Source organism: Schistocerca cancellata, chromosome 9 (assembly GCF_023864275.1).
Source record: "Schistocerca cancellata isolate TAMUIC-IGC-003103 chromosome 9, iqSchCanc2.1, whole genome shotgun sequence".
Lineage (NCBI taxonomy): Eukaryota > Metazoa > Arthropoda > Insecta > Orthoptera > Acrididae > Schistocerca > Schistocerca cancellata.
In genome coordinates, this window is record NC_064634.1 from 485,914,582 (window position 1) to 485,941,579 (window position 26,998).

The following is a 26,998-nucleotide window of genomic DNA, read 5'->3' on the forward strand; positions in this document are numbered from 1 at the left end:
CTTTATTTTTTTAAATTAGGTATTCCTTGAAAAAAACGTGTTGGTGCTTTACCTTCGGCCCTAATGTTTGTCTTGGTGGAATGCAAAAAGTCAACAACACAATACGGAGTGTACAATTCCAGTGGGTATTGATATCTCTAGTTAGATACCAATAACTTTGTGCAGATACATATTCATAAAAAATTTATCCTTTCATATTTAATTATTCATACTGTACATACTAGAACTGATACTGAAGCATTTTATTTAAAGCTTTGTAAATTTATTTGTTAATTGTTTCCAAGATGTACCAGCGATTTTTATCAGCAAGCTGTAAATCCTTCGATTTTATGTTATACCTCTGTCCATAAGCGGTGTGGACACACTTGGCAGGACTGTGATGTAAAATTTACAGTCTTAGCATAAGGTTTATTTATATGCTGCCAATGTGTTTTGTAATACTGCTAAAGGCAGAAGTATCTTTTGGTACTGACACAGTAAGCGCAAATATTGGTGAATATAATTGTCTCATAGTTCAGAAAATTTTATCTCTTGAGTAACCATTGTAATGATTCTGAAGACGACTAACCTTTGATCAGTTAATGTTTCTTTGTATCAGAAATAGGATCCAAGCCCAACATGATATCTCACGGAAGGGAACTACGCCACCATCGGAATAGCAAGAAAATGAATATTTTATAACTCTATCTATGGATGAGGGATTCGATGCAACCTACGTAAATGATCAAATTCCTGTCAGATCACTAAAATTTAAGCACTGAAGGCCCCTATTACATTGGACAGGCGTTCTGCGACACTTCGCAAAGTTTCCTAGACTGTGGTGGATTGGAGTTCCAAGTTTCAGATTGACTAATACAAGTTCACATGACCACGGCTCTTATGAGTGATTGTCTATCACTAAAGACATACTTATCTGATCATTATCAACTAATCAGATACACATTTTCCATACACAGCCTTGATCATTTGCCCTCAGCAATAAATTCAAGCTTTGTAAGTTTCTCCCTGTCATGACTTCTCGTTAGAGAAGAACAAAAACGGGAGGTAAGAGACATGGCAATAGTAGTGACGTGCAGATTTCAGTCCATGTGTGTGCATTATGTTAACATCTTAATTTTCACATATTACACGTAATTATGGGGGGGGGGCTGATTGCATTCAGTTTTAACCCCACCCATGTCTTGTGACGAGGACACCTCACTCTTTGAATGAAACTGTGGATTACAGTCTGCAGTACGATGTTTTATCCTGTCCCCATCAGCAGAAATGGTATTTGCTAATAATGGTTCTATTAACAGAAAGTGTTTCTTATTTTTGTATTAACTGACTGATGTCACCAATCTAGCACAGGCTGTAAATATGCAGCTATGGAATCACAATGTGTAATTACAATAAGAGTTGCACATTGGAACATGAAATAATATTTGTCTATATTCGAACAAAAAGTTAACATAATCCTCTGTTAGAGGGTAATTAATTATAATTATCGCCGTGTCATTAATACTAGGGAAGTTTATTGACATGATATTTCATGACTAAATCTATTTCTCTGACACGGCGTTGAGAACTGATTTGAGTAACAATGAAAGAAGTTACTCACGTACATTGCAGGGCGCCGAAAATATCGGCAATGCGTCTGGTTCATTATGGTCATATTTTTGAATCTCTCTTACGTATTCCGATTGATCTCAAAATTTACTCACCTTTTTGACAAGAAATCTGAGAAGTCCCATTCTGAAAAATTAAAAAAAGATAATCATGTATTACGTACTTCCTTCCACGGTACATTTGTTTACATATCTAGGCAAAGCAGTAATAGGATATCTGTAATGTTGTACCGCACACGTGAATCTAAAGTCATCACAATTTTCTGTAGAAAATGCTTTCAGTTATTAAGCTTCTGGAAAAACATGTGTTACAATAATTTCACTCTGTGTCCGCTGTTTAGTACCCATGTTGTAGTTCAGTGATTCCCGCAATCTAAGTGCCATGACAAAATACCACATGGTAGCAGATATTCCAGTAGTGCAATCTAATGTAAATGGTCAGCGGAGTAAGAGACACCGTTTGTGGCTCTAGCAAGCCATAAACATCAACACTGTATCGCTACTAGTTTCGCCGTACTGGTTACAGCATGTTGACCTTCATGCAGTTCGATGGTCATCTGTTGACTTTGTTTGCCTAGTGCTAAGTGTTGCTCAGTATTTAAATGGCATAAAGAACTGATGTGTTCCGGATGTGGATTCCAACCCAGTATCTATTGCCAACGCCGTCGAAGCAAGCCTTTCGTGCCTAACCCAGACCAAAACACGGCACCGATCGTCGTTGCTGTATCGCTGTCTATCATAAGGGACATGAAATTTCTAACTTTTGGCCAGGATCAGTTTGTCGTGTCCTAACACAGGACAGAGATAAGACGGAGAGTTTGACATCAGTCTGTAACTTCCGAGCGGTGAGGAGCAATTGCAGAATGACAAATTCCGAGTGAAGGCAGGCTGATGACTGGGATCGACACCAAATACTGTCACAGAGCATCTACAAGCGATGCAGATTCTGCGACTCGACGGGACGCCTGCAGCAGGAGACTCGTGGAATTCATGGGTCTGATTAACACTGTTTACTAGCGATCACACTAAGTACTACACTGAAGGCTAATTTCTAAACATTAGAGAAAGCAAATGATGCAGTTGGTTGCACAGTAAAGTCAGTGTCAGACTCCATGTGGTTGAGCACTAACAGAAGTGGCGAACACTGGCAGTACGTTAAGTACAAACATGAGAGCAGCATTCCAAGTGCGAAAAACAGGCAGATGCTGGCCACGACCGACACGGAGTAGGCTCTCCAGCGATCTGACTGAGAACTCCCCTCTGAATACCAAAACGTAGGTTTTTATAGAATCGTGGCGCCGCACTATTACTCCCTTCCTATAGTCGCTGGCACTTCATAAACTTGGGCGAATCTGGCGAGACGCTCTGCACCTCCAAGGTGCCTCTGGCCAACCACATATAGATTCCTCTTCTTCTCCTGCTCGGTATCCATCGGTGCTTCAGGACTTTAACAAACTCCGTTTGATAGTAACAGCTTTCAGCTGAAAGCTAAACCCACTGACACTCCTGTTATGGCCTGCAACAACGTTTTACGTCACTTGGCCCCGCCGTCAGTCGTTTTGTGAGTGGGAAATGTTGTAGTAGCACCCCAACCTGTGTTAAGTCGCTGACGTTGCAGTTCTCAGGCGAAAGTATCAAGCTTGCTGTCTCTGCTGAGACGTGCCCTTTCGTGGCCACTGTCTACTGCGAGCCTTACAACAGCGTCTAGGAGACGGATGGAATTACCACTTAATTCTCTGAAGGGGAACTTTTCCTCTAGACAGCACTCCAGACCGGCTGCAGTATCCTAAACGCTACCACTTTTTCCTGCTCTCTGCATTTGTGTCTCTGATTTCCTATCTTGCAGTGCCCATGATGGCTCCTAACAGCCTTAAGCGTAACAGCGTACATGTCAGTATAACGCCAATATATGACAAGTTACCAGGACTCAATTTCCAGCATCCAAGACGTCGAAATTTTTTGAAGAGGACAGAGATTCTTCTTCATCACTTATTGTTCTTGTTAAAGATGCTGAATATACACTCCTGGAAATTGAAATAAGAACACCGTGAATTCATTGTCCCAGGAAGGGGAAACTTTATTGACACATTCCTGGGGTCAGATACATCACATGATCACACTGACAGAACCACAGGCACATAGACACAGGCAACAGAGCATGCACAATGTCGGCACTAGTACAGTGTATATCCACCTTTCGCAGCAATGCAGGCTGCTATTCTCCCATGGAGACGATCGTAGAGATGCTGGATGTAGTCCTGTGGAACGAATTGCCATGCCATTTCCACCTGGCGCCTCAGTTGGACCAGCGTTCGTGCTGGACGTGCAGACCGCGTGAGACGACGCTTCATCCAGTCCCAAACATGCTCAATGGGGGACAGATCCGGAGATCTTGCTGGCCAGGGTAGTTGACTTACACCTTCTAGAGCACGTCGGGTGGCACGGGATGCATGCGGACGTGCATTGTCCTGTTGGAACAGCAAGTTCCCTTGCCGGTCTAGGAATGGTAGAACGATGGGTTCGATGACGGTTTGGATGTACCGTGCACTATTCAGTGTCCCCTCGACGATCACCAGTGGTGTACGGCCAGTGTAGGAGATCGCTCCCCACACCATGATGCCGGGTGTTGGCCCTGTGTGCCTCGGTCGTATGCAGTCCTGATTGTGGCGCTCACCTGCACGGCGCCAAACACGCATACGACCATCATTGGCACCAAGGCAGAAGCGACTCTCATCGCTGAAGACGACACGTCTCCATTCGTCCCTCCATTCACGCCTGTCGCGACACCACTGGAGGCGGGCTGCACGATGTTGGGGCGTGAGCGGAAGACGGCCTAACGGTGTGCTGGACCGTAGCCCAGCTTCATGGAGACGGTTGCGAATGGTCCTCGCCGATACCCCAGGAGCAACAGTGTCCCTAATTTGCTGGGAAGTGGCGGTGCGGTTCCCTACGGCACTGCGTAGGATCCTACGGTCTTGGCGTGCATCCGTGCGTCGCTGCAGTCCGGTGCCAGGTCGACGGGCACGTGCACCTTCCGCCGACCACTGGCGACAACATCGATGTACTGTGGAGACCTCACGCCCCACGTGTTGAGCAATTCGGCGGTACGTCCACCCGGCCTCCCGCATGCCCACTATACGCCCTTGCTCAAAGTCCGTCAGCTGCACATACGGTTCACGTCCACGCTGTCGCGGCATGCTACCAGTGTTAAAGACTGCGATGGAGCTCCGTATGCCACGGCAAACTGGCTGACACTGACGGCGGCGGTGCACAAATGCTGCGCAGCTAGCGCCATTCGACGGCCAACACTGCGGTTCCTGGTGTGTCCGCTGTGCCGTGCGTGTGAATCATTGCTTGTACAGCCCTCTCGCAGTGTCCGGAGCAAGTATGGTGGGTCTGACACACCGGTGTCAATGTGGTCTTTTTTCCATTTCCAGGAGTGTAGTATCATCAACAAATAACAATGTGTTGACATGTTTAGACTTGAAATTATGTGATGTATGTTTTCTATTGCATAGGGATTCGAACGTAGGACCTAACCGGATTGTTAAATAAGCTTAACGAACTGTCAGATATTTTGACAAAATAAAACACCTACAGCCGTTCTTATGACTTTATTTTATTTTGTTGCAACCAGTTTTAAAGCTTCAATGCGTCATCTTCAGGCTGATTTTGATGTGGTACGGTTTGATATGGTCCTACCCAAATAATCTTACGTGTCAGCACTACAACCATCAACTGCCAACTGCAGTTGGTTGGAGTGCTGACACATAAGATTACCTGCGTATCCAGTAATGCTGGCAACTGATGTGACATATATGTAGGGACCATATCAACCCGTACCGCATCAACAACAGCCTGAAGATGACGCACTGAAGCTTTGAAACTGGTTGTAACAAAATAAAGTCGTAAGAACGACTGTAAGTGTCTTATTTTGTCACAATATTAAACGGCCGTCGTCCCAGAGACCTCCTGCCGAAGGATGGACATACAAAAACTGTCAGATATGGCATTATTTCATTTGCAATGGTATATTTGAACCGGAAATGGCGAGGCGAAAAATTTTTGTTTCATCAGGATTCAAACACAACACTTTGGTTTTCTAGTCATGAATAGAAGTTGAATACCAGTTTATTTCACCAGCAGTGAGGGGGCACATGTTTCAACCGGAAATAACGTGATGAAAAGTAGAATGCTGAGCAACAGTATCACCGACAGCCATTCTCGTCCTCCACACTGACGACCGACACCACAAAAACGCCGCTTCACCAGACATAGGGAAGCCGACACGGACATCGATTTGAAGCAGGAGGAAATCGACCGAGGGCACAGCGCAGCACGGTGCAAGTCTGACCATAATGGCACAGGAGCTCCAAGAGGGCACCCGTGAAAACGTATCGCCCTATGAAAAGAGCGCCCACTTGAGTGAAGAGCAATTAGCGACTGACTCAACAATGATGTCCACCAATGAAACCGCAGCAACAAGAAGCCACGATCACCACCTCTCAAAGCTTGCGACGCCACACAGACGTGCTGCCAGCAGCTACTTTCACTTTGCCAAAATTGGCATGTAAATGTCGTTACATGGAAATACCATCAGGCTCGCAGTTCGAATCGGTGGTATTACAGATCGATACCATCCTCACCGGCGTCTCACAGTTGGCAGCAGTAACGCACATTTGCCACAGACGCCGATGTTGTCGCATGGGGTCCTGGCGGGTCTGATGATGCCACGCCTCCAGTGGCTCTGTACCACGAGCGGCCTCTGCCGCCGCGATATACAGGGTGTTTCAAAAATGACCGGTATATTTGAAACGGCAATAAAAACTAAACGAGCAGCGATAGAAATACACCGTTTGTTGCAATATGCTTGGGACAACAGTACATTTTCAGGCGGACAAACTTTCGAAATTACAGTAGTTACAATTTTCAACAACAGATGGCGCTGCAAGTGATGTGAAAGATATAGAAGACAACGCAGTCTGTGGGTGCGCCATTCTGTACGTCGTCTTTCTGCTGTAAGCGTGTGCTGTTCACAACGTGCAACTGTGCTGTAGACAACATGGTTTATTCCTTAGAACAGAGGATTTTTCTGGTGTTGGAATTCCACCGCCTAGAACACAGTGTTGTTGCGACAAGACGAAGTTTTCAACGGAGGTTTAATGTAACCAAAGGACCGAAAAGCGATACAATAAAGGATCTGTTTGAAAAATTTCAACGGACTGGGAACGTGACGGATGAACGTGCTGGAAAGGTAGGGCGACCGCGTACGGCAACCACAGAGGGCAACGCGCAGCTAGTGCAGCAGGTGATCCGACAGCGGCCTCGGGTTTCCGTTCGCCGTGTTGCAGCTGCGGTCCAAATGACGCCAACGTCCACATATTGTCTCGTGCGCCAGAGTTTACACCTCTATCCGTACAAAATTCAAACGCGGCAACCCCTCAGCGCCGCTACCATTGCTGCACGAGAGACATTCGCTAACGATATAGTGCACAGGATTGATGACGGCGATATGCATGTGGGCAGCATTTGGTTTACTGACGAAGCTTATTTTTACCTGGACGGCTTCGTCAATAAACAGAACTGGCGGATATGGGGAACCGAAAAGCCCCATGTTGCAGTCCCATCGTCCCTGCATCCTCAAAAAGTACTGGTCTGGGCCGCCATTTCTTCCAAAGGAATCATTGGCCCATTTTTCAGATCCGAAACGATTACTGCATCACGCTATCTGGACATTCTTCGTGAATTTGTGGCGGTACAAACTGCCTTAGACGACACTGCGAACACCTCGTGGTTTATGCAAGATGGTGCCCGGCCACATCGCACGGCCGACGTCTTTAATTTCCTGAATGAATATTTCGATGATCGTGTGATTGCTTTGGGCTATCCGAAACATACAGGAGGCGGCGTGGATTGGCCTCCCTATTCGCCAGACATGAACCCCTGTGACTTCTTTCTGTGGGGACACTTGAAAGACCAGGTGTACCGCCATAATCCAGAAACAATTGAACAGCTGAAGCAGTACATCTCATCTGCATGTGAAGCCATTACGCCAGACACGTTGTCAAAGGTTTCGGGTAATTTCATTCAGAGACTATGCCATATTATTGCTACGCATGGTGGATATGTGGAAAATATCGTACTATAGAGTTTCCCAGACCGCAGTGCCATCTGTTGTTGGAAATTGTAACTACTGTAACTTCGAAAGTTTGTCTGCCTGAAAATGTACTGATGTCCCAAGCATATTGCAACAAACGGTGTATTTCTATCGCTGCTCGTTTAGTTTTTATTGCCGTTTCAAATATACCGGTCATTTTTGAAACACCCTGTAGGATGGCCGGCGGCAGCCACGCGGCCCAGTCTCACTCGCAGTCTCAGATAGCCTTACGTTTCAGTGAGCTTTTGACAGCCTGCTCGTGCATTAGTAGTGGGAGACTCACACTGCACGACGCTCGTTAGTTTGCTTCTTGAAATGGATGGGCTTTATTGCCGTTTGTTCTTTTGTAAAGTTTCTTCGCAACGCTTTGAGAAAGCTGTAAGTTAAGTAAAACTTCCTTTTACTGTGTTTATGTGTTCGCTAATCGTTTCTGCTCCTGCCCAGCTTCCTACGACGATAGGTGTTGCACCACTCTGCAGTGCACTTCTCCTACACGACAGAAGGCGTGTCAGTCACGAAACATTACATTACATCACTTCAAATCTGAACATGTGAACAGTTTTTTAGTAGGTAATGAAATCATACTCACCATTTTTCGTGGGTGTAATTTCATACTGGTCTAGGTAACTTATACTGGCCAACAATTTGGTATCTAACGTGCCTTTACGGCTAATCAGCAATTACGATCGGTTCTGTGTTAGAGTTACGATCTAAATCTACTGAGACTGCTATTTTTGCATTCCTAAATGAAGCCTTAAATGCTACAGACAGCAAAGAGCATATCGCAGCCATATTTCTAGACCTCTCTAAAGCATTAAATGTCATCAATCACAACGTCTAGCTTAAGAAACTTGAATCTCTAGGTATTAGGGGCACGGCCTATGAATTGATCAAATCATATCTCCAAAATAGCGAGCAAGTGGTTGAGCTTGCTATACAAGAAGGGAACAAGACAGGGTCCTACTGCTCAGAAAATCAGAGCATTAAGTACAGTGTACCACAAGGCTCCATTCTAGAACCAGTTCTGTACCTACCCTTTTCAAATGACTTGGAACCGACCAGTGCACGCCATAATTACATAAAATTCATAGATGACACAAATGTGATACTAAAAGGAAGGACCAGAGAAGAATTACTGCATGCCATTAAGAAGTGTACCACCGACATTAGAGACTGGTTTTCTGGAAACAGTTTAGTAATAAACACAGAAGAAACAGTTACAATGCTCTTGCACACAGCGCACAATAAATGTGCACTAACACCAGACATAGAGTTCAAAATTTAAGCTCTACAAAATGTCTTGGAATATGGATCCAAGAAGATCTAAAATAGATCCAACATACAAAATATATTACAAATAAATTGAATAACATTTGTTATAGTATCAAAATTGTTTCTGGTTTTACATGGAAAGAGACACTAAAATGTATACTTCGCCCAGGCAGAATCTTTACTGCGATATGGCATAATCTTTTGGGAAAATGCATTTGACAGCAAAAGATGTTTTATATGTGAAAATAGAATTGTAAGAGCCATAGAATATGCTGCCGCAAGAAGCTCATGCAATTCGTTATTTAAGAAACTTCACATCCTCCCACTACCATGTCTATATACCTTACAAGTAATAATATTTGTTTGAAAAATTTTAGAAAATAGCGACTGAGCAGAGTATCCATCTGTATAACACAAAGAGAAAACAGGAGATACCGCAAATAGGCAACAGACTGTACAATAACTATCTAATAACATTAAAACAATAAAAGACACTTCAAAATTTAAAACTGCTGTCGATAAATATTTATTGCAAAAGTGTTATTATAGTATAGATGAGTATCTTGAAACATTCTGTCCTTGTTCTGTATTTTGTATGTAAACCTGAACACCTTGATACAGAAATGTGTCACCTTTACTATTTTACTTTAGAAATGGCTATTTAAATGTATATGGTACTTTTGAATTTCTATGTTATTTGCTTATACGTTTCCTTCCTTTAATAATGTTAACTTATTAAGAAATAGTGTGCAATTCTGAATTTTTCACAAGATATCTACATATACACTTTTCTGTTTCTTGGCGTTACACATGTATTATAAGAACATTTGTAGCATTATAAGCTCGCTGCCATAATCATTTTAACCATGTATCATCTCATCTCCATTTTTGACTTCTCCTATATCATCATGTGCTTCTCTGCACACAATGTATGATCTACAGGATAAATAAAATTACAAATTACAGATTAGACAGATTTGCTACAGGTGCTGGATTCGAACGCATATCGGAAACAAATGGGGAGGGGGGGGGGGGGAGGGAGGGGGTTCTGGTGCCTCCCATTCCAATAACTTCGAGCGAAGTCTGATACCGCATAGGAACAGCAGTTAATTTGGAAGGTGCTTAAAACTTCCATGCAAAAGGCAACTACAAGAGGTTCCCTATGACAGTGAAATCGGTTGGTTCTTTTGCAAATAAATATTTTGTAGTCCTGTACGGAAGATAAAATGTGTCACTTAGATTGCAATATGTATATAACGAATTTCCCACGAATACCTTGGTTACTGAATATCACTAAGTGCTAGCTAAAGAGAGCAAAACGGGGATTTTGGAAATGCGCGTAGACCAAAGTACCATTATCAGAAGAGTGAAATTAGTAGTGATATGCTGCTGTTGGTGTTGTTCGCACAGAGAGCTTGATGCTGTCGATCGCGGTATTTCTAGCTGATTAGTTCATTAACCACTTTATCTGAAAGCACTCGCCACGGTTGATAGGAGGTTGGAACAGCAATAATATTTCGAATTATGGTATGACTTTGCGAGTCACGATATTATTGTGAAATGTCTTACTCACAAAATACACTCCTGGAAATGGAAAAAAGAACACATAGACACCGGTGTGTCAGACCCACCATACTTGCTCCGGACACTGCGAGAGGGCTGTACAAGCAATGATCACACGCACGGCACAGCGGACACACCAGGAACCGCGGTGTTGGCCGTCGAATGGCGCTAGCTGCGCAGCATTTGAGCACCGCCGCCGTCAGTGTCAGCCAGTTTGCCGTGGCATACGGAGCTCCATCGCAGTCTTTAACACTGGTAGCATGCCGCGACAGCGTGGACGTGAACCGTATGTGCAATTGACGGACTTTGAGCGAGGGCGTATAGGGGGCATGCGGGAGGCCGGGTGGACGTACCGCCGAATTGCTCAACACGTGGGGCGTGAGGTCTCCACAGTACATCGATGTTGTCGCCAGTGGTCGGCGGAAGGTGCACGTGCCCGTCGACCTGGGACCGGACCGCAGCGACGCACGGATGCACGTCAAGACCGTAGGATCCTACGCAGTGCCGTAGGGGACCGCACCGCCACTTCCCAGCAAATTAGGGACACTGTTGCTCCTGGGGTATCGGCGAGGACCATTCGCAACCGTCTCCATGAAGCTGGGCTACGGTCACGCACACCGTTAGGCCGTCTTCCGCTCACGCCCCAACATCGTGCAGCCCGCCTCCAGTGGTGTCGCGACAGGCGTGAATGGAGGGACGAATGGAGACGTGTCGTCTTCAGCGATGAGAGTCGCTTCTGCCTTGGTGCCAATGATGGTCGTATGCGTGTTTGGCGCCGTGCAGGTGAGCGCCACAATCAGGACTGCATACGACCGAGGCACACAGGGCCAACACCCGGCATCATGGTATGGGGAGCGATCTCCTACACTGGCCGTACACCACTGGTGATCGTCGAGGGGACACTGAATAGTGCACGGTACATCCAAACCGTCATCGAACCCATCGTTCTACCATTCCTAGACCGGCAAGGGAACTTGCTGTTCCAACAGGGCAATGCACGTCCGCATGTATCCCGTGCCACCCAACGTGCTCTAGAAGGTGTAAGTCAACTACCCTGGCCAGCAAGATCTCCGGATCTGTCCCCCATTGAGCATGTTTGGGACTGGATGAAGCGTCGTCTCACGCGGTCTGCACGTCCAGCACGAACGCTGGTCCAACTGAGGCGCCAGGTGGAAATGGCATGGCAAGCCGTTCCACAGGACTACATCCAGCATCTCTACGATCGTCTCCATGGGAGAATAGCAGCCTGCATTGCTGCGAAACGTGGATATACACTGTACTAGTGCCGACATTGTGCATGCTCTGTTGCCTGTGTCTATGTGCCTGTGGTTCTGTCAGTGTGATCATGTGATGTATCTGACCCCAGGAATGTGTCAATAAAGTTTCCCCTTCCTGGGACAATGAATTCACGGTGTTCTTATGTCAATTTCCAGGAGTGTATTTTGACTAATATTTAGTGACTGATCTATGCGTTACTAAAGTAAACTAAACTCCATCCTAACAGGCCTCGGAAGGCCCATCGGTAGTGACCGACCGCAGTGTCATCCCCTGTCGACAGGAGTCACCGGATGCGGATATGGAGGAGCATGTGGTCAGCCCACCACTCTCCCGGCCGTTGTCAGTTTACGTGACCGGAGCCGCTACTTCTCGATCAAGGAGCTCCTCAATTTGCCTCACAAGGGCTGAGTGTACCCCGCTTGCCAACAGTGCTCGGAGGATCGGACGGTCACCCATCCAACTGCTAGCCAAGCCCGACAGCGCTTAACTTCGGTGATCTGACGGGAACCGGTGATACCACTGTGACGAGGCCATTGGCGATCTATGCGGCACAGCTATAGGTATTTGTTGTCACGGCTACTAATCAGAGTGGTAACTTATTGGAACAGTGTGTAAATATTTTGGGGGTAATGAACGGGAGAAGTGGTGGGGGGGTGAGGGGAGGGGGTTTTGGTGGACTCGGTCTATATGCCTCCTATTCCAATAACTTCGAGCGAAGTCTGATACCGCATAGGAACTGTTGTGGATTGGCAAGACAGCCAACCCACTATGACAGGAAGCCGAAAGACACGCGTTTAAGCTCACGCAGGCTGGCGTGAGGTCTGGAACAGGACACGGAATTTATACTAGGAAAAAAAAAAAAAAAAAAAAAAAAAAAAAAAAAAAAAAAAAAAAAACTTGCTGCTGGAATACTTAACTTTAATCCATAATAGGTGAACATCGCTCTTGACGGTGCATGTTTTACAGCATCAATAGTAACTGGTAATGGCGCCTTGCAAGGTCGTAGCAAATGACGTAGCTGGAAGCTATGCTAACTTGTCAGTGAACCATCGCTAGCAAAGTCGGCTGTACAACTGGGGCGAGTGCTAGGAAGTCTCTCTAGACCTGCCGTGTGGCGGCGCTCGGTCTGCAATCACTGATAGTGGCGACAAGCGGGTCCGACGTATACTAACGGACCTCGGCCGATTTGAAGGCTACCACCTAGCAAGTGTGGTGTCTGGCGGTGACACCACAGGAACAGCAGTTAATTTGGAAGGTGTGCCGCGCGGGATTAGCCGAGCGGTCTGGGGCGCTGCAGTCATGGACTGTGTGGCTGATCCCGACGGAGGTTCGAGTCCTCCCTCGGGCATGGGTGTGCTGGTTTGTCCTTAAGATAATTTAGGTTAAATAATGTGTAAGCTTAGGGACTGATGACCTTAGCAGTTAGTCCCATAAGATTTCACACACATTTGAACTTTTTTTTAAATTTTTTAAGGTGCTTAAAACTTCCATCCAAAAGGCAAGTACAAGATGTTCCCTATGAATAGTGAGATCGGTTGGTTCTTTTGCAAATAAATATTTTGTAGTCCTGTACGGAAGATAAAATGTACCCTAACTTCGTTTTTGTGGTGGTGTATCTAGCGAGCAGGCCGGAGTGGCCGTGCGGTTCTAGGCGCTACCTCTCCGGTCGCAGGTTCGAATCCTGCCTCAGGCATGGATGTGTGTGATGTCCTTGGGTTAGTTTAAGTAGTTGGGTTCTAGGCGACTGATGACCTCAGACGTTAAGTCGCGTAGTGCTCAGAGCCATTTGAACCATTTTGTATCTAGTGAACTCGGAAAAAATCTTTCGAAGCACCCTATAGATGTTCTAAGTACGTGAAACCAATCATTTTACAGCCATCGCTTAATATGACATTAAGATACTTTGCAAAAACAGACATAATGTCTTATGGGATAACAGCAATCAGTGATTTTATAATGTTACTTAAAATCCGTCTTGACTGCAAAAAAAAATTTTTTTTAAATTCATATGACCGGTTTCGGTTCATTCAGAACCACTTCAGATCTGATATATCAGTTACAGGAGTAAAACGTCCAAATCCAGCAACTTTCACATGCTACGTGACGTAGCACGTGAAAGTTGCTGGATTTGGACGGGTTACTCAAGGCCCCGGGAGTAGACAACATTCCATTTGAACTACTCATGGCCTCGGGAGAGCCAGTCATGACTAAACTCTACCATCTGGTGAGCACGATGTATGAGACAGGCGAAATACCCTCAGACTTCAAGAAGAATATAATAATTCCAATCCCAAAGAAAGCAGGTGTTGACAGATGTGAAAATTACCGAACTATCAGTTTAATAAGTCACAGCTGCAAAATACTAACGCGAATTCTTTACAGACGAATGGAAAAACTGGTAGAAGCCGACCTCGGGGGAGATCAGTTTGGATTCCGTAGAAATGTTGGAACACGTGAGGCAATACTGACCTTACGACTTATCTTAGAAGAAAGATTAAGAAAAGGCAAACCTACGTTTCTAGCATTTGTAGACTTAGAGAAAGCTTTTGACAATGTTAACTGGAATACTCTCTTTCAAATTCTGAAGGTGGCAGGGGTAAAATACAGGGAGCGAAAGGCTATTTACAGTTTGTACAGAAACCAGATGGCAGTTATAAGAGTCGAGGGGCATGAAAGGGAAGCAGTGGTTGGGAAAGGAGTAAGACAGGGTTGTAGCCTCTCCCCGATGTTATTCAATCTGTATATTGAGCAAGCAGTAAAGGAAACAAAAGAAAAATTCGGAGTAGGTATTAAAATTCATGGAGAAGAAGTAAAAACTTTGAGATTCGCCGAAGACATTGTAATTCTATCAGAGACAGCAAAGGACTTGGAAGAGCAGTTGAACGGAATGGACAGTGTCTTGAAAGGAGGATATAAGATGAACATCAACAAAAGCAAAACGAGGATAATGGAATGTAGTCGAATTAAGTCGGGTGATGCTGAGGGAATTAGATTAGGAAATGAGACACTTAAAGTAGTAAAGGAGTTTTGCGATTTAGGGAGTAAACTAACCGATGATGGTCGAAGTAGAGAGGATATAAAATGTAGACTGGCAATGGCAAGGAAAGCGTTTCTCAAGAAGAGGAATTTGTTAACATCGAGTATAGATTTAAGTGTCAGGAAGTCGTTTCTGAAAGTATTTGTATGGAGTGTAGCCATGTATGGTAGCGAAACTTGGACGATAAATAGTTTGGACAAGAAAAGAATAGAAGCTTTCGAAATGTGGTGCTACACAAGAATGCTGAAGATTAGATGGGTAGATCATAAAACTAATGAGGAGGTATTGAATAGGATTGGGGAGAAGACAAGTTTGTGGCACAACTTGACTAGAAGAAGGGTTCGGTTGGTAGGACATGTTTTGAGGCATCAAGGGATCACAAATTTAGCATTGGAGGGCAGTGTGGAGGGTAAAAATCGTAGAGGGAGACCAAGAGATGAATACACCAAGCAGATTCAGAAGGATGTAGGTTGCAGTAGATACTGGGAGATGAAGAAGCTTGCACAGGATAGAGTAGCATGGAGAGCTGCATCAAACCAGTCTCAGGACTGAAGACCACAACAACAACAACACTCCTGTAACTGAAATATCAGATCTGAAGATGGTTCTGAATGAACCGAAACCGGTCATATGAATTTAAAAAAAATATTTTGCAATCAAGACGGATTTTAAGTTACACATTAAGATACATCCAATTTTATTGGACTGTCTCTAAATGAACGAATTAAATTGGTGTACAGAAGAGTGAAATTGGTGTAGGTGCGCCGTGCGGAGACACGCACCTGTCCTCTGGTGCAGTGGAGGGCTATGGAGGTGTCCCGCAGGTGCCACAGGCGGCAGTCGCACGACAGGTGTCCCTGGCCGCCGGCCAGGCTCGAACCCAGGCTGGCCAGCGCGGCGACGGCAGCCGCCAGCACAGCACGAGCAGCTGGCCGCTGCATCCCAGCCGTGGCCCTGCAACGACAGACACGCTCTCTCACGGGGCTGGCAGAAGCCGTCGCTCACTTGCACAAAATGCCAATCACGACGTCTAACTGAGAAACGAAAGGAGCCGACTGTCTCAGCAGATGACCACGTGTCTACATCACTCCCAATCTTTCCTCCTACGTCCGGCGCTGCTCCAGTAATGTCTTCAACTTAAAATAGTACTCTCAATTTTGCTAGTCGCATCTTTGATTTGGAACAGAGACACTTTCGGCAGTGTCGATAAGGATGTTTGATTCCTCTCTCGTATGATTTGCAGAAACGATGAACTACGTGGGGGTCCTGATGTAACCTATGGTCAGTGCAGATTTCTAAGTTTGGTTACTTGATTTCCTTTTTTTCCTGGTTTATCTGTAGCTGTACATTGGGCCACTGTGTTACAGTCGCCATATTACACTACTGGCCATTAAAATTGCTACACCAAGAAGAAATGCAGATGATAAATGGGTATTCATTGGACAAATATATTATACTAGAACTGCCCATGCAGCTTCAACACGATACCACTGTTCATCGAGAGTAGTGACTGGAGTATTGCGGCGAACCAGTTGCTAGGCCACCAATGAGCAGATGTTTTCAATTGGTGAGAGAGCTGGAGAATGTGCTGGCCAGGGCAGCAGTCGAAGATTTTGTGTCCAGAAAGGCCATTACAGGACCTGCAACTTGCCGTCGTGCATTCTCCTGCTGAAATGTAGGGTTTCGCAGGGATCGAATGAAGGGTAGAGCCACGGGTCGTAACACATCTGAAATGTAACGTCCACTGTTCAAAGTGCCATCAATCCGAACAAGAGGTGACCGAGACGTGCAACCAATGGCACCCCATACCATCACGCTGGATGAGACGCCAGTATGGCTTCCAATGTGCGTTCACCACGATGTCGCCAAACACGGATGCGACCATCATGATGCTGTAAACAGAACCTCGATTCATCCGTAAAAATGCCATTCGTGCAACCAGGTTCGTCATTGAGTAGACCATCGCGGGCGCTCCTGTCTGTGATGCAGCGTCAAGGGTAACCGCAGCCATGGTCTCCGAGCTGATAGTCCATGCTGCTGCAAACGTTGTCGAACTGTTCGTGCGGATGGTTGTAGTCTTGCAAACGTCGCCATCTGTTGACTCAGGGATCGAGACGTGGCTGCACGATCCGTTACAGCCATGCATATAAGATACCTGTCATCTCGACTGCTGGTGATACGAGGCCGTTGGGATCCACCACGGCGTTCCGTATTATCCTCATGAACCCACCAATTCCATATTCTGCTAACAGTCATTGGATCTCGACCAACGCGAACAGCAATGTCGCGATACGATAAACCGCAATCGCGATAGGCTACAATCCGACCTTTACCAAAGTCGGAAACGTGATGGTACGCATTTCGCCTCCTTACACGAGGCATCACAACAACGTTTCACCAGGCAACGCCGGTCAACTGCTTTTTGTGTATGCGAAATCGGTTGAAAACTTCCCTCATGTCAGCACGTTGTAGGTGTCACCACCGGCGCCAACCTTGTGTGAATGCTCTGAAAAGGTAATCATTTGCATATCACAGCATCTTCTTCCTGTCGGTAAAATTTCGCGTCTGTAGCACGTCATCTTTGTGGTCTAGCAATTTTAATGGCCAGTAGTATATATTGAGTTGTGGTGAGTGCTTGATAGCATTTTTCATGCTGCTTTTCTCTTAAATTTTTTTGGTGTTGTCTGCCATGTTTGTTGAGATGTGATATGGTGTGACTGAGTGATACACACTTTTACTATTTCATTCTGGACGAGAGGTCTTTTGACTCCGCTCCAGAGTGTGTTTTGTTTCTATTCCGACATCTTAAATCTCATGCTATTAGCTGTGATACTTCAGTTGCTGCTGCTCTTGTAGCTGTTATGTACGGGGTCCAACATCGTGGTTATCGTCGCCCTTACAATTACAGCATGGAGTGCTACGTAAGATTACATTCGCTTTCTCGCACTCTTCCTCACATTTGCACACACAGTCAGCCTTAACGGTACGAAACTGGAAACGAGTACAGGACAGACTACTAAAACATTTTCGCCAGACTAGCAAAGCCATGGAGGAGTATGTCCAGAATCGATGGTTGACTGATCACTCGGTTCCTTTTAGTAATAATACCAGATTACGAAACAGGCTATGTACTTTTGTATTAGTGGCCAGAGGATCAATACGTTAATCTTCAACTTTCTTATGAAGTAGCTAGTGGAGTACGTGGTACCGCCCAGATATGCATGTAACCCTTCATTCGATGCCTGCAAAACCCTAAATTTCAGCAGCACAATGCAGGACCGCATGTTGCAGGTCCTGTACGGGCCATTCGGGATACAGACTATGTTCGTGTGCTGCCCTGGCCAGCACATTCTCCAGATCTCTCACCAACTGAATACGTCTGGTCAATGGTGTCCGAGCAACTGGCTCGTCACAATACGCCAGTCACTACTCTTGATGAACTGTGGTATCTGGTTAAGCTGCATGGGCAGCTGTACCCGTACACGCCATCCAAGCTCTGTTTGACTCAATGCCCAGGCGTATCCCGTTATTACGGCCAGAGGTGGTTGTTCTGGGTACTGATTTCTCAGGATCTATGCACCCAAATTACGTGAAAATGTAATCACATATCAGTTGTAGTATAATATATTTGTCCAATGAATACGCGTTTATCATCTGCATTTCTTCTTGGTACAGCAATTTTAATGGCCAGTAGTGTATATGGACAATAACGTGCTGCCAGCATAGTGTTACGCAATTCTTAAAATTTCTGCATGGTATTGACCATCGAAAGATGTTCCAAATTATTAAAAATACTGCATACCCCAAGGTCTATGATGATGACGACGATGATGATTGGCTTGTGGGTCGCTCAACTGCGCGGTTATCAGCGACCGTATAAATTCTCAACCTTTGCTCAGCCCAATCTCGTCACTTTCATGAATGATGATGAAATGATGAGGATAACAGAAACACCCAGTCATCTCGAGGCAGGTGAAAATCCCTGACCCCGCTGGGAATCGAACACGAGACCCCGTGCTCGGGAAGCGGGAACGCGACCGGAGACGCGACTGCTGCGGAAGCAAAGGGAACTTCACAGCAAACATAAACATAGCCAAAGCCTTGCAGACAAACAAAAATTACGCGAAGCGAAATGTAATGTGAGGAGGGCTATGCGAGAGGCGTTCAATGAATTCGAAAGTAAAGTTCTATGTACTGACTTGGCAGAAAATCCTAAGAAATTTTGGTCTTATGTCAAAGCGGTAGGTGCATCAAAACAAAATGTCCAGACACTCTGTGACCAAAATGGTACTGAAACAGAGGATGACAGACTAAAGGCCGAAATACTAAATGTCTTTTTCCAAAGTTGTTTCACAGAGGAAGATTGCACTGTAGTCCTTCTCTAGATTGTCGCACAGATGACAAAATGGTAGATATCGAAATAGACGACAGAGGGATAGAGAAACAATTAAAATCGCTCAAAAGAGGAAAGGCCTCTGGACGTGATGGGATACCAGTTCAATTTTACACAGAGTACGCGAAGGAACTTGCCCCCCTTCTTGCAGCGGTGTACCGTAGGTCTCTAGAAGAGCGTAGCGTTCCAAAGGATTGGAAAAGGGCACAGGTCAGCCCCGTTTTCAAGAAGGGACGTTGAACAGATGTGCAGAACTATAGACCTATATCTCTAACGTCGATCAGTTGTAGAATTTTGGAACACGTATTGTGTTCGAGTAGAATGACTTTTCTGGAGACTAGAAATCTACTCTGTAGGAATCAGCATGGGTTTCGAAAAAGACGGTCATGTGAAACCCAGCTCGCGCTATTCGTCCACGAGACTCAGTGGGCCATAGACACGGGTTCACAGGTAGATGCCGTGTTTCTTGACTTCCGCAATGCGTTCGATACAGTTCCCCACAGTCGTTTAATGAACAAAGTAAGAGCATATGGACTATCAGACCAATTGTGTGATTGGATTGAGGAGTTCCTAGATAACAGGACGCAGCATGTTATTCTCAATGGAGAGAAGTCTTCCGAAGTAAGAGTGACTTCAGGTGTGCCACAGGGGAGTGTCATAGGACCGTTGCTATTCACAATATACATAAATGACCTGGTGGATGACATCGGAAGTTCACTGAGGCTTTTTGCAGATGATGCTGTGGTGTATCGAGAGGTTGTAACAATGGAAAATTGTACTGAAATGCAGGAGGATCTGCAGCGAATTGACACATGGTGCAGGGAATGGCAATTGAATCTCAATGTAGACAAGTGTAATGTGCTGCGAATACACAGAAAGATAGATCCTTTATCATTTAGCTACAAAATAGCAGGTCAGCAACTGGAAGCAGTTAATACCATAAATTATCTGGGAGTACGCATTAGGAGTGATTTAAAATGGAATGATCATATAATGTTGATCGTCGGTAAAGCAGATGCCAGACTGAGATTCATTGGAAGAATCCTAAGGAAATGCAATCCGAAAACAAAGGAAGTAGGTTACAGTACGCTTGTTCGCCCACTGCTTGAATACTGCTCAGCAGTGTGGGATCCGTACCAGATAGGGTTGATACAAGACATAGAGAAGATCCAACGGAGAGCAGCGCGCTTCGTTACAGGATCATTCAGTAATCGCGAAAGCGTTACGGAGATGATAAATAAACTCCAGTGGAAGACTCTGCAGGAGAGACGCTCAGTAGCTCGGTACGGGCTTTTGTCAAAGTTTCGAGAACATACCTTCACCGAAGAGTCAAGCAGTATATTGCTCCCTCCTACGTATATCTCGCGAAGAGGCCATGAGGATAAAATCAGAGAGATTAGAGCCCACACAGAGGCATACCGACAATCCTTCTTTCCACGAACAATACGAGACTGGAATAGAAGGGAGAACCTATAGAGCTACTGAAGGTACCCTCCGCCACTCACCGTCAGGTGGCTTGCGGAGTATGGATGTAGATGTAGATGTAGATGTAGACCACGAGCTGAGGACCCGAAGGTGTAGCCCACCTACAAACTACCGAGTGGGCGCCCTTGACTCCGAGCATTACTATGCGCTGTGACGAAATGGCGCTGTCGGATTGACCGGGTGGCGAAACTGCTGCATGCGTACGCGCTCCCATTAAGAACGATATCCATTGTGAGAGGAACTTCTCGAGAATGTGACTCTCCGAGTTCCCACGTGCACGGTTTCTTAAAGACGTATTCATTTGTAACGTGTGGCCGCTGCTCAGTACTTGTCTGTAGGATTACGAACCCATCGTCATTGTAACTGTTGCAAACCTAGGCAATCTAACGGAATCACTCACTGATTAATCGTATAACAGCCTTCATTTAATTTATCTGATAATCACTATACACTGTGTGATCAAAAGTATATGGACACCCCCAAAAACATACCTTTTTCATATTAAGTGCATTGTGCTGCCATCTATTGTCAGGTACTTCGTATCAGCAACCGCAGTACCCTTTAGACATCGTGAGAGAGAAGAATGGGGCTCTCCGCTAAACTCAAGGAATTCGAACGTGGTCAGGTGATTGCGTGTCACTTGTGTTATACGTCTGTACGCGGGATTTCCACAGTCCTGAACATCCCTAGGTCCACTATTTCCGATGTGAAACTGAAGTGGCAAATTTTCTAAAATGCAACGACTTATTTGTGAGTTTCCTTCGCATGCAACATACTCGTTGACCTTAGGCTGTTAAACAGTGCCTTATGTTTAATGAGCAGGATATAATTAGGTGATGCACTATTATTAAAAGCACAGTTGCTACTCACCATACAGCGGAGATGCTAAGTCACAAACATGCACAACAAAGAGACTGTCAAAGTGTGAGCTTTCGGCCAACAAGGCCTTCGTCTAAAATAGAAAACATACACACACACACATACTCACGCAAACGCAACTCTCTCTCTCTCTCTCTCTCTCTCTCTCTCTCTCTCTCTTTCTCTCTCTCTCTCTCACACACACACACACACACACACACACACACACACACACACACACATGATTACGGTCTGTGGCTGCTGCTGAAGCCAGACTCTGGCTTGTGTGTGTGTGTGTGTGTGTGTGTGTGTGTGTGTGTGTGTGTGTTTATCTATTTTCAACGAAGGCCTTGTGAAATAATTTGTAAACTATAGAATTTAAAAATTGCTTCACTAAACTAAGAGGTGACAATTTTCTTTTATTTTCATTCTCCCCACTCAATATGTTCTCATTGAACCTAGAACAACACATGTACTTCTTTCTGATTCCACTATGAGCATCTATAAATTTCAGGAACTAGCTTTAAAAGTAATGATTTTTTTCTTCTATCAGTATTTAGCATTCAAAAAATATAGAAAAATTTATTTCTGTGACAAAGGATGCTTTCTGCTTTCACGAAGTGCTTTTAAAGATCTCAGGAATGACCTCTAATGAAAATAAATCGTTTCTTCTGTTAATATATAACACTGGTGCACGATAAAAAAAATTATTTCTGGTACAGAGGAACGTTTATGTAGTATTTATTCTGAAGGAAAGGATTTCAAAACTCTTCCACACTGAATAAATTGAGATAAGCTTTAAAGGTCTTAGCGAAGTGGAAGAATTTATATGAATTCTGAACTGCACAAAGATGCAAATGGAAAGTCATGTAGTTTTGTTGAGCTGTGTTGAAGAAGTCAATGAGAACCTTAAGAAATCGGCACTGTCTAACAGTCCTTGAATGAAATTAAACGTTTTTTGCCAATTGTTTTGTGTATTACATGACTTGCTTTTAAGACGGAAAACAAATGCAAATGCTGTTTTTTGATTGTCTATAGCTGCTGAGAGTAAAGTCAGTGCGCCTGAGAATGTTACCGATATCTCTCATAGATCCCAAAACGATTTGCATTCTGAAACGCACTGTACAGTTTTGTGTATTAGCCTCTACTTTGTCCATGAGCGGAAACACAATTTAGTTTGGACATAAATCGATTTGAAAATCTAACTTTAATCTTGTCATAGTGGTTCAAAAGCACAAAATCTAGGAAAGGTTATTCATATGAAATTTTGAACCGCAGAAAAACAATCAACTGCTAGAATATGAGTTTCGTACAGACTAACAGAAAATAACGGGAAAACGAAAAATCTGGGAATGTAGAAACAGGTTCTATTGTAACTATGCTGTTAACTTGCTACTGCTTGTAGCGTTGCAAATCTAAATAAAAGGTGCAGTGTAGAAACCAGTTGCATAATATGATGGGCAGATGATGTCCTGAAAATATCTAAATCACATATACGGGAAAAATACACTCCTGGAAATGGAAAAAAGAACACATTGACACCGGTGTGTCAGACCCACCATACTTGCTCCGGACACTGCGAGAGGGCTGTACAAGCAATGATCACGCGCACGGCACAGCGGACACACCAGGAACCGCGGTGTTGGCCGTCGAATGGCGCTAGCTGCGCAGCATTTGTGCACCGCCGCCGTCAGTGTCAGCCAGTTTGCCGTGGCATACGGAGCTCCATCGCAGTCTTTAACACTGGTAGCATGCCGCGACAGCGTGGACGTGAACCGTATGTGCAGTTGACGGACTTTGAGCGAGGGCGTATAGTGGGCATGCGGGACGCCGGGTGGACGTACCGCCGAATTGCTCAACACGTGGGGCGTGAGGTCTCCACAGTACATCGATGTTGTCGCCAGTGGTCGGCGGAAGGTGCACGTGCCCGTCGACCTGGGACCTGACCGCAGCGACGCACGGATGCACGCCAAGACCGTAGGATCCTACGCAGTGCCGTAGGGGACCACACCGCCACTTCCCAGCAAATTAGGGACACTGTTGCTCCTGGGGTATCGGCGAGGACCATTCGCAACCGTCTCCATGAAGCTGGGCTACGGTCCCGCACACCGTTAGACCGTCTTCCGCTCACGCCCCAACATCGTGCAGCCCGCCTCCAGTGGTGTCGCGACAGGCGTGAATGGAGGGACGAATGGAGACGTGTCGTCTTCAGCGATGAGAGTCGCTTCTGCCTTGGTGCCAATGTTGGTCGTATGCGTGTTTGGCGCCGTGCAGGTGATCGCCACAATCAGCACTGCATACGACCGAGGCACACAGGGCCAACACCCGGCATCATGGTGTGGGGAGCGATCTCCTACACTGGCCGTACACCACTGGTGATCGTCGAGGGGACACTGAATAGTGCACGGTACATCCAAACCGTCATCGAACCCATCGTTCTACCATTCCTAGACCGGCAAGGGAACTTGCTGTTCCAACAGGACAATGCACGTCCACATGTATCCCGTGCCACCCATCGTGCTCTAGAAGGTGTAAGTCAACTACCCTGGCCAGCAAGATCTCCGGATCTGTCCCCCATTGAGCATGTTTGGGACTGGATGAAGCGTCGTCTCACGCGGTCTGCACGTCCAGCACGAACGCTGGTCCAACTGAGGCGCCAGGTGGAAATGGCATGGCAAGCCGTTCCACAGGACTACATCCAGCATCTCTACGATCGTCTCCATGGGAGAATAGCAGCCTGCATTGCTGCGAAAGGTGGATATACACTGTAGTAGTGCCGACATTGTGCATGCTCTGTTGCCTGTGTCTATGTGCCTGTGGTTCTGTCAGTGTGATCATGTGATGTATCTGACCCCAGGAATGTGTCAATAAAGTTTCCCCTTCCTGGGACAATGAATTCACGGTGTTCTTATTTCAATTTCCAGGAGTGTATTTTGCACCTACTGACAGGAAAACTTGTGTGCTTCCCTGTGTGGGTTACCATTTCTTTGGATCTCGAATAAACGAAGTAGAATTTTCAAACCAGGGGGAGCAATTCGTTGAAAAGAAAGGGGCCTGACAATATTGCTTTGTGTACAATTCCTATTGCACAGAGAAATTCGGAACAAAAGCAGACTCATCATCGACAAGTTGAATTTCCCAAATAAACATGATACCTAAAAGCTGAAGCTGTTCTCCATTTATTTTCCAGAGTGAAACATCGATTCGAAGTGTTAGACGAGAAAATCGTCAGCAGATTCTTCGCAAAAGTAAGGCAGCCAACCGTCACGCATCGTGCTAGGTCGTTCCAGAAATCGTAGTTTTAATCCCGCAGTGGAATAATTACCTAACGAAACAGTCCCGCAAAATGCCCAATGCGTCCTGCCAAATTCATAGTATATGTGCACCAGCCCTTTCTATCTGCGTGTATCGCAACAGCTTTCGAGCGACATATGCTAGTAAAAGGGAAAGAAATAGAGGTAGCACTATTATTCAAGGTCAAAAAGTGCTGCCAGCGGCAATTTGTTTCCTTTCAAATTAGTGCGCTCAATGGCGGGACATTGTTTAACTTAGGTATATATTTGTGTCGCTTCGAAATGCTGCCAACCGTGAAGACGCAACGTTGTAAATTCACGGAGGACCTGCAAAAATAACTCCCTTTTTGCAGACGAGTTTAACACCATTAGATGCACGATGCACTATATGTTACGGCATACATTCCGTTGCTCACGGGCGGCAAACATGATACACAAAGGGGTTTGACATCCGACAGCCATAGTTAAAAGAGTGTTTACGGCCGCTGGTACGTCTTCTTCACTGACAACTTATTTCCTTTGTCACTCGGCGGTAAAGAAGCTGATAACGCCGACATAAATTTCAGCGGCGTTTAGTGTGAACGCCAGTAAACGTTAAAATCATAGTTAACGACGGCTTAGGCAGATGAATGGTTGGTGTGGTCTATGCAGCAACTAACTGTACACAACTATTCCAACATCAGCAGATCTGCTAATCAGGGACGGCTAACACACAATGGGGTGACGAAAGTCATCGGATAGCAATATGCACACATACTGATGGAGCTATAGTTCAATTCTTTTATCTTGGCGGCTCGCGCATGCCCGCCTAGACGCGGGAGATTGCTGCGTTGCCAGTTGCACACGACGCACGCGCCAAGAGAAGCAGCGCCATAGTATAGCATAGTTCGCAAGCTTACGTTTAGGGGGGAGCGCGCAGTTCATGAAGTAAAGCCACCACGGCCGCAGTAACCCTTTCGCTGCTACAAAGACGTGCTCCCTGCATTCCGCGCTGTGGGCGATTTTGTCACTGCACTGCTCGCCTGTGCAGACACGTTGTGTTCCGACTGCTTTGACACTCTTTATCATTCGATTCCACAAAAACTATTTGGCTCAAAAATTAGATTTTTACCTATCTTCTTGACTGATACCTTCCCCCCATAAATGACTTATTTTTGTTTCGATGTTCAACGCAGTTATTATGCAGCATTAAATACAGTAAACCATTGCACGAAATTTTGAAGAGTTTGCAGAGGTTAAATCCATAGAGTATACTTTCCGGATGGTCGATTTTAGTTGCCACAATGTTGAGAATGAAATGTGGACAAGATACCTATATATTTCATCTAATTTAAGTACCACATAAGTGTCGTATGTAATATTGAGAAATATTCCACCTTTCGCTACTGTAACGAAAGTTTTACTTACACTGGGCACGTTTGGCTTTATTTTAAAGCACTTCAATCAATCAAAAGGAAGTAGACAAAATACATTAAACAAAACTGTGGACTTACAAAAACATTAGGACTTGAATATACCGTCTGTCAGTGAAGTGCTCAGAGCTATGTCAAATATAATTTTGTGTGTGGCACACACAAACAGCATTTATTTGCTAAAACACTGATGAGCCAACACAAACGTTGAATATTATGCTACCGCAGTACAAAACTACGAAAGGTGACTTGGCAATGGAGGACACAAAATACAGTCCTCTTATGATGCTTCAAAAGAGAGAAACGCGTCTGGTCTAAATAAGTCGCTTATTACAGTTGCAGAAGAGGGATATATTTCAATACCATTGGTAAAACTGCGACTGTGGAACAAAAACAAGAAATATAACATGAATACCATTGTGTATGTGCCATAGCTTTCACCGATGGAAGTGCTTTAAAATAAAGCCAAACGCGCCCTGGGTAAATAAAACATTTATTACAGTCGCGAAAGACGGAATATTTCTCAATATTACATACGACACCTATGTGGTACTTAAATTAAATGAGATATTGTTATACAGTAAATATTATATGAAATTTAGGTATCTTGTCCACATTTCATTCTCAACATTGTGGCAACTAA

General features: G+C 45.1%; 1 protein-coding gene and 1 pseudogene across 1 annotated transcript in view; both read right to left on the minus strand.

Moving 5' to 3' along the window:
* Positions 1 to 26,998, minus strand: part of LOC126100946 (uncharacterized) — a 162,824-nt gene that overhangs the window by 113,528 nt on the left and 22,298 nt on the right. The window contains exons 2-3 of the mRNA XM_049911607.1: positions 15,697 to 15,868; positions 1,704 to 1,734 (exon numbers count right to left, since the gene is read on the minus strand). Coding sequence (XP_049767564.1) covers positions 1,704 to 1,734; positions 15,697 to 15,855 — 190 coding nt within the window. The 5' untranslated portion in view covers positions 15,856 to 15,868. The remainder of the gene's footprint in view (positions 1 to 1,703; positions 1,735 to 15,696; positions 15,869 to 26,998) is intronic.
* LOC126102424 (5S ribosomal RNA) lies at positions 12,298 to 12,415 on the minus strand (annotated as a pseudogene).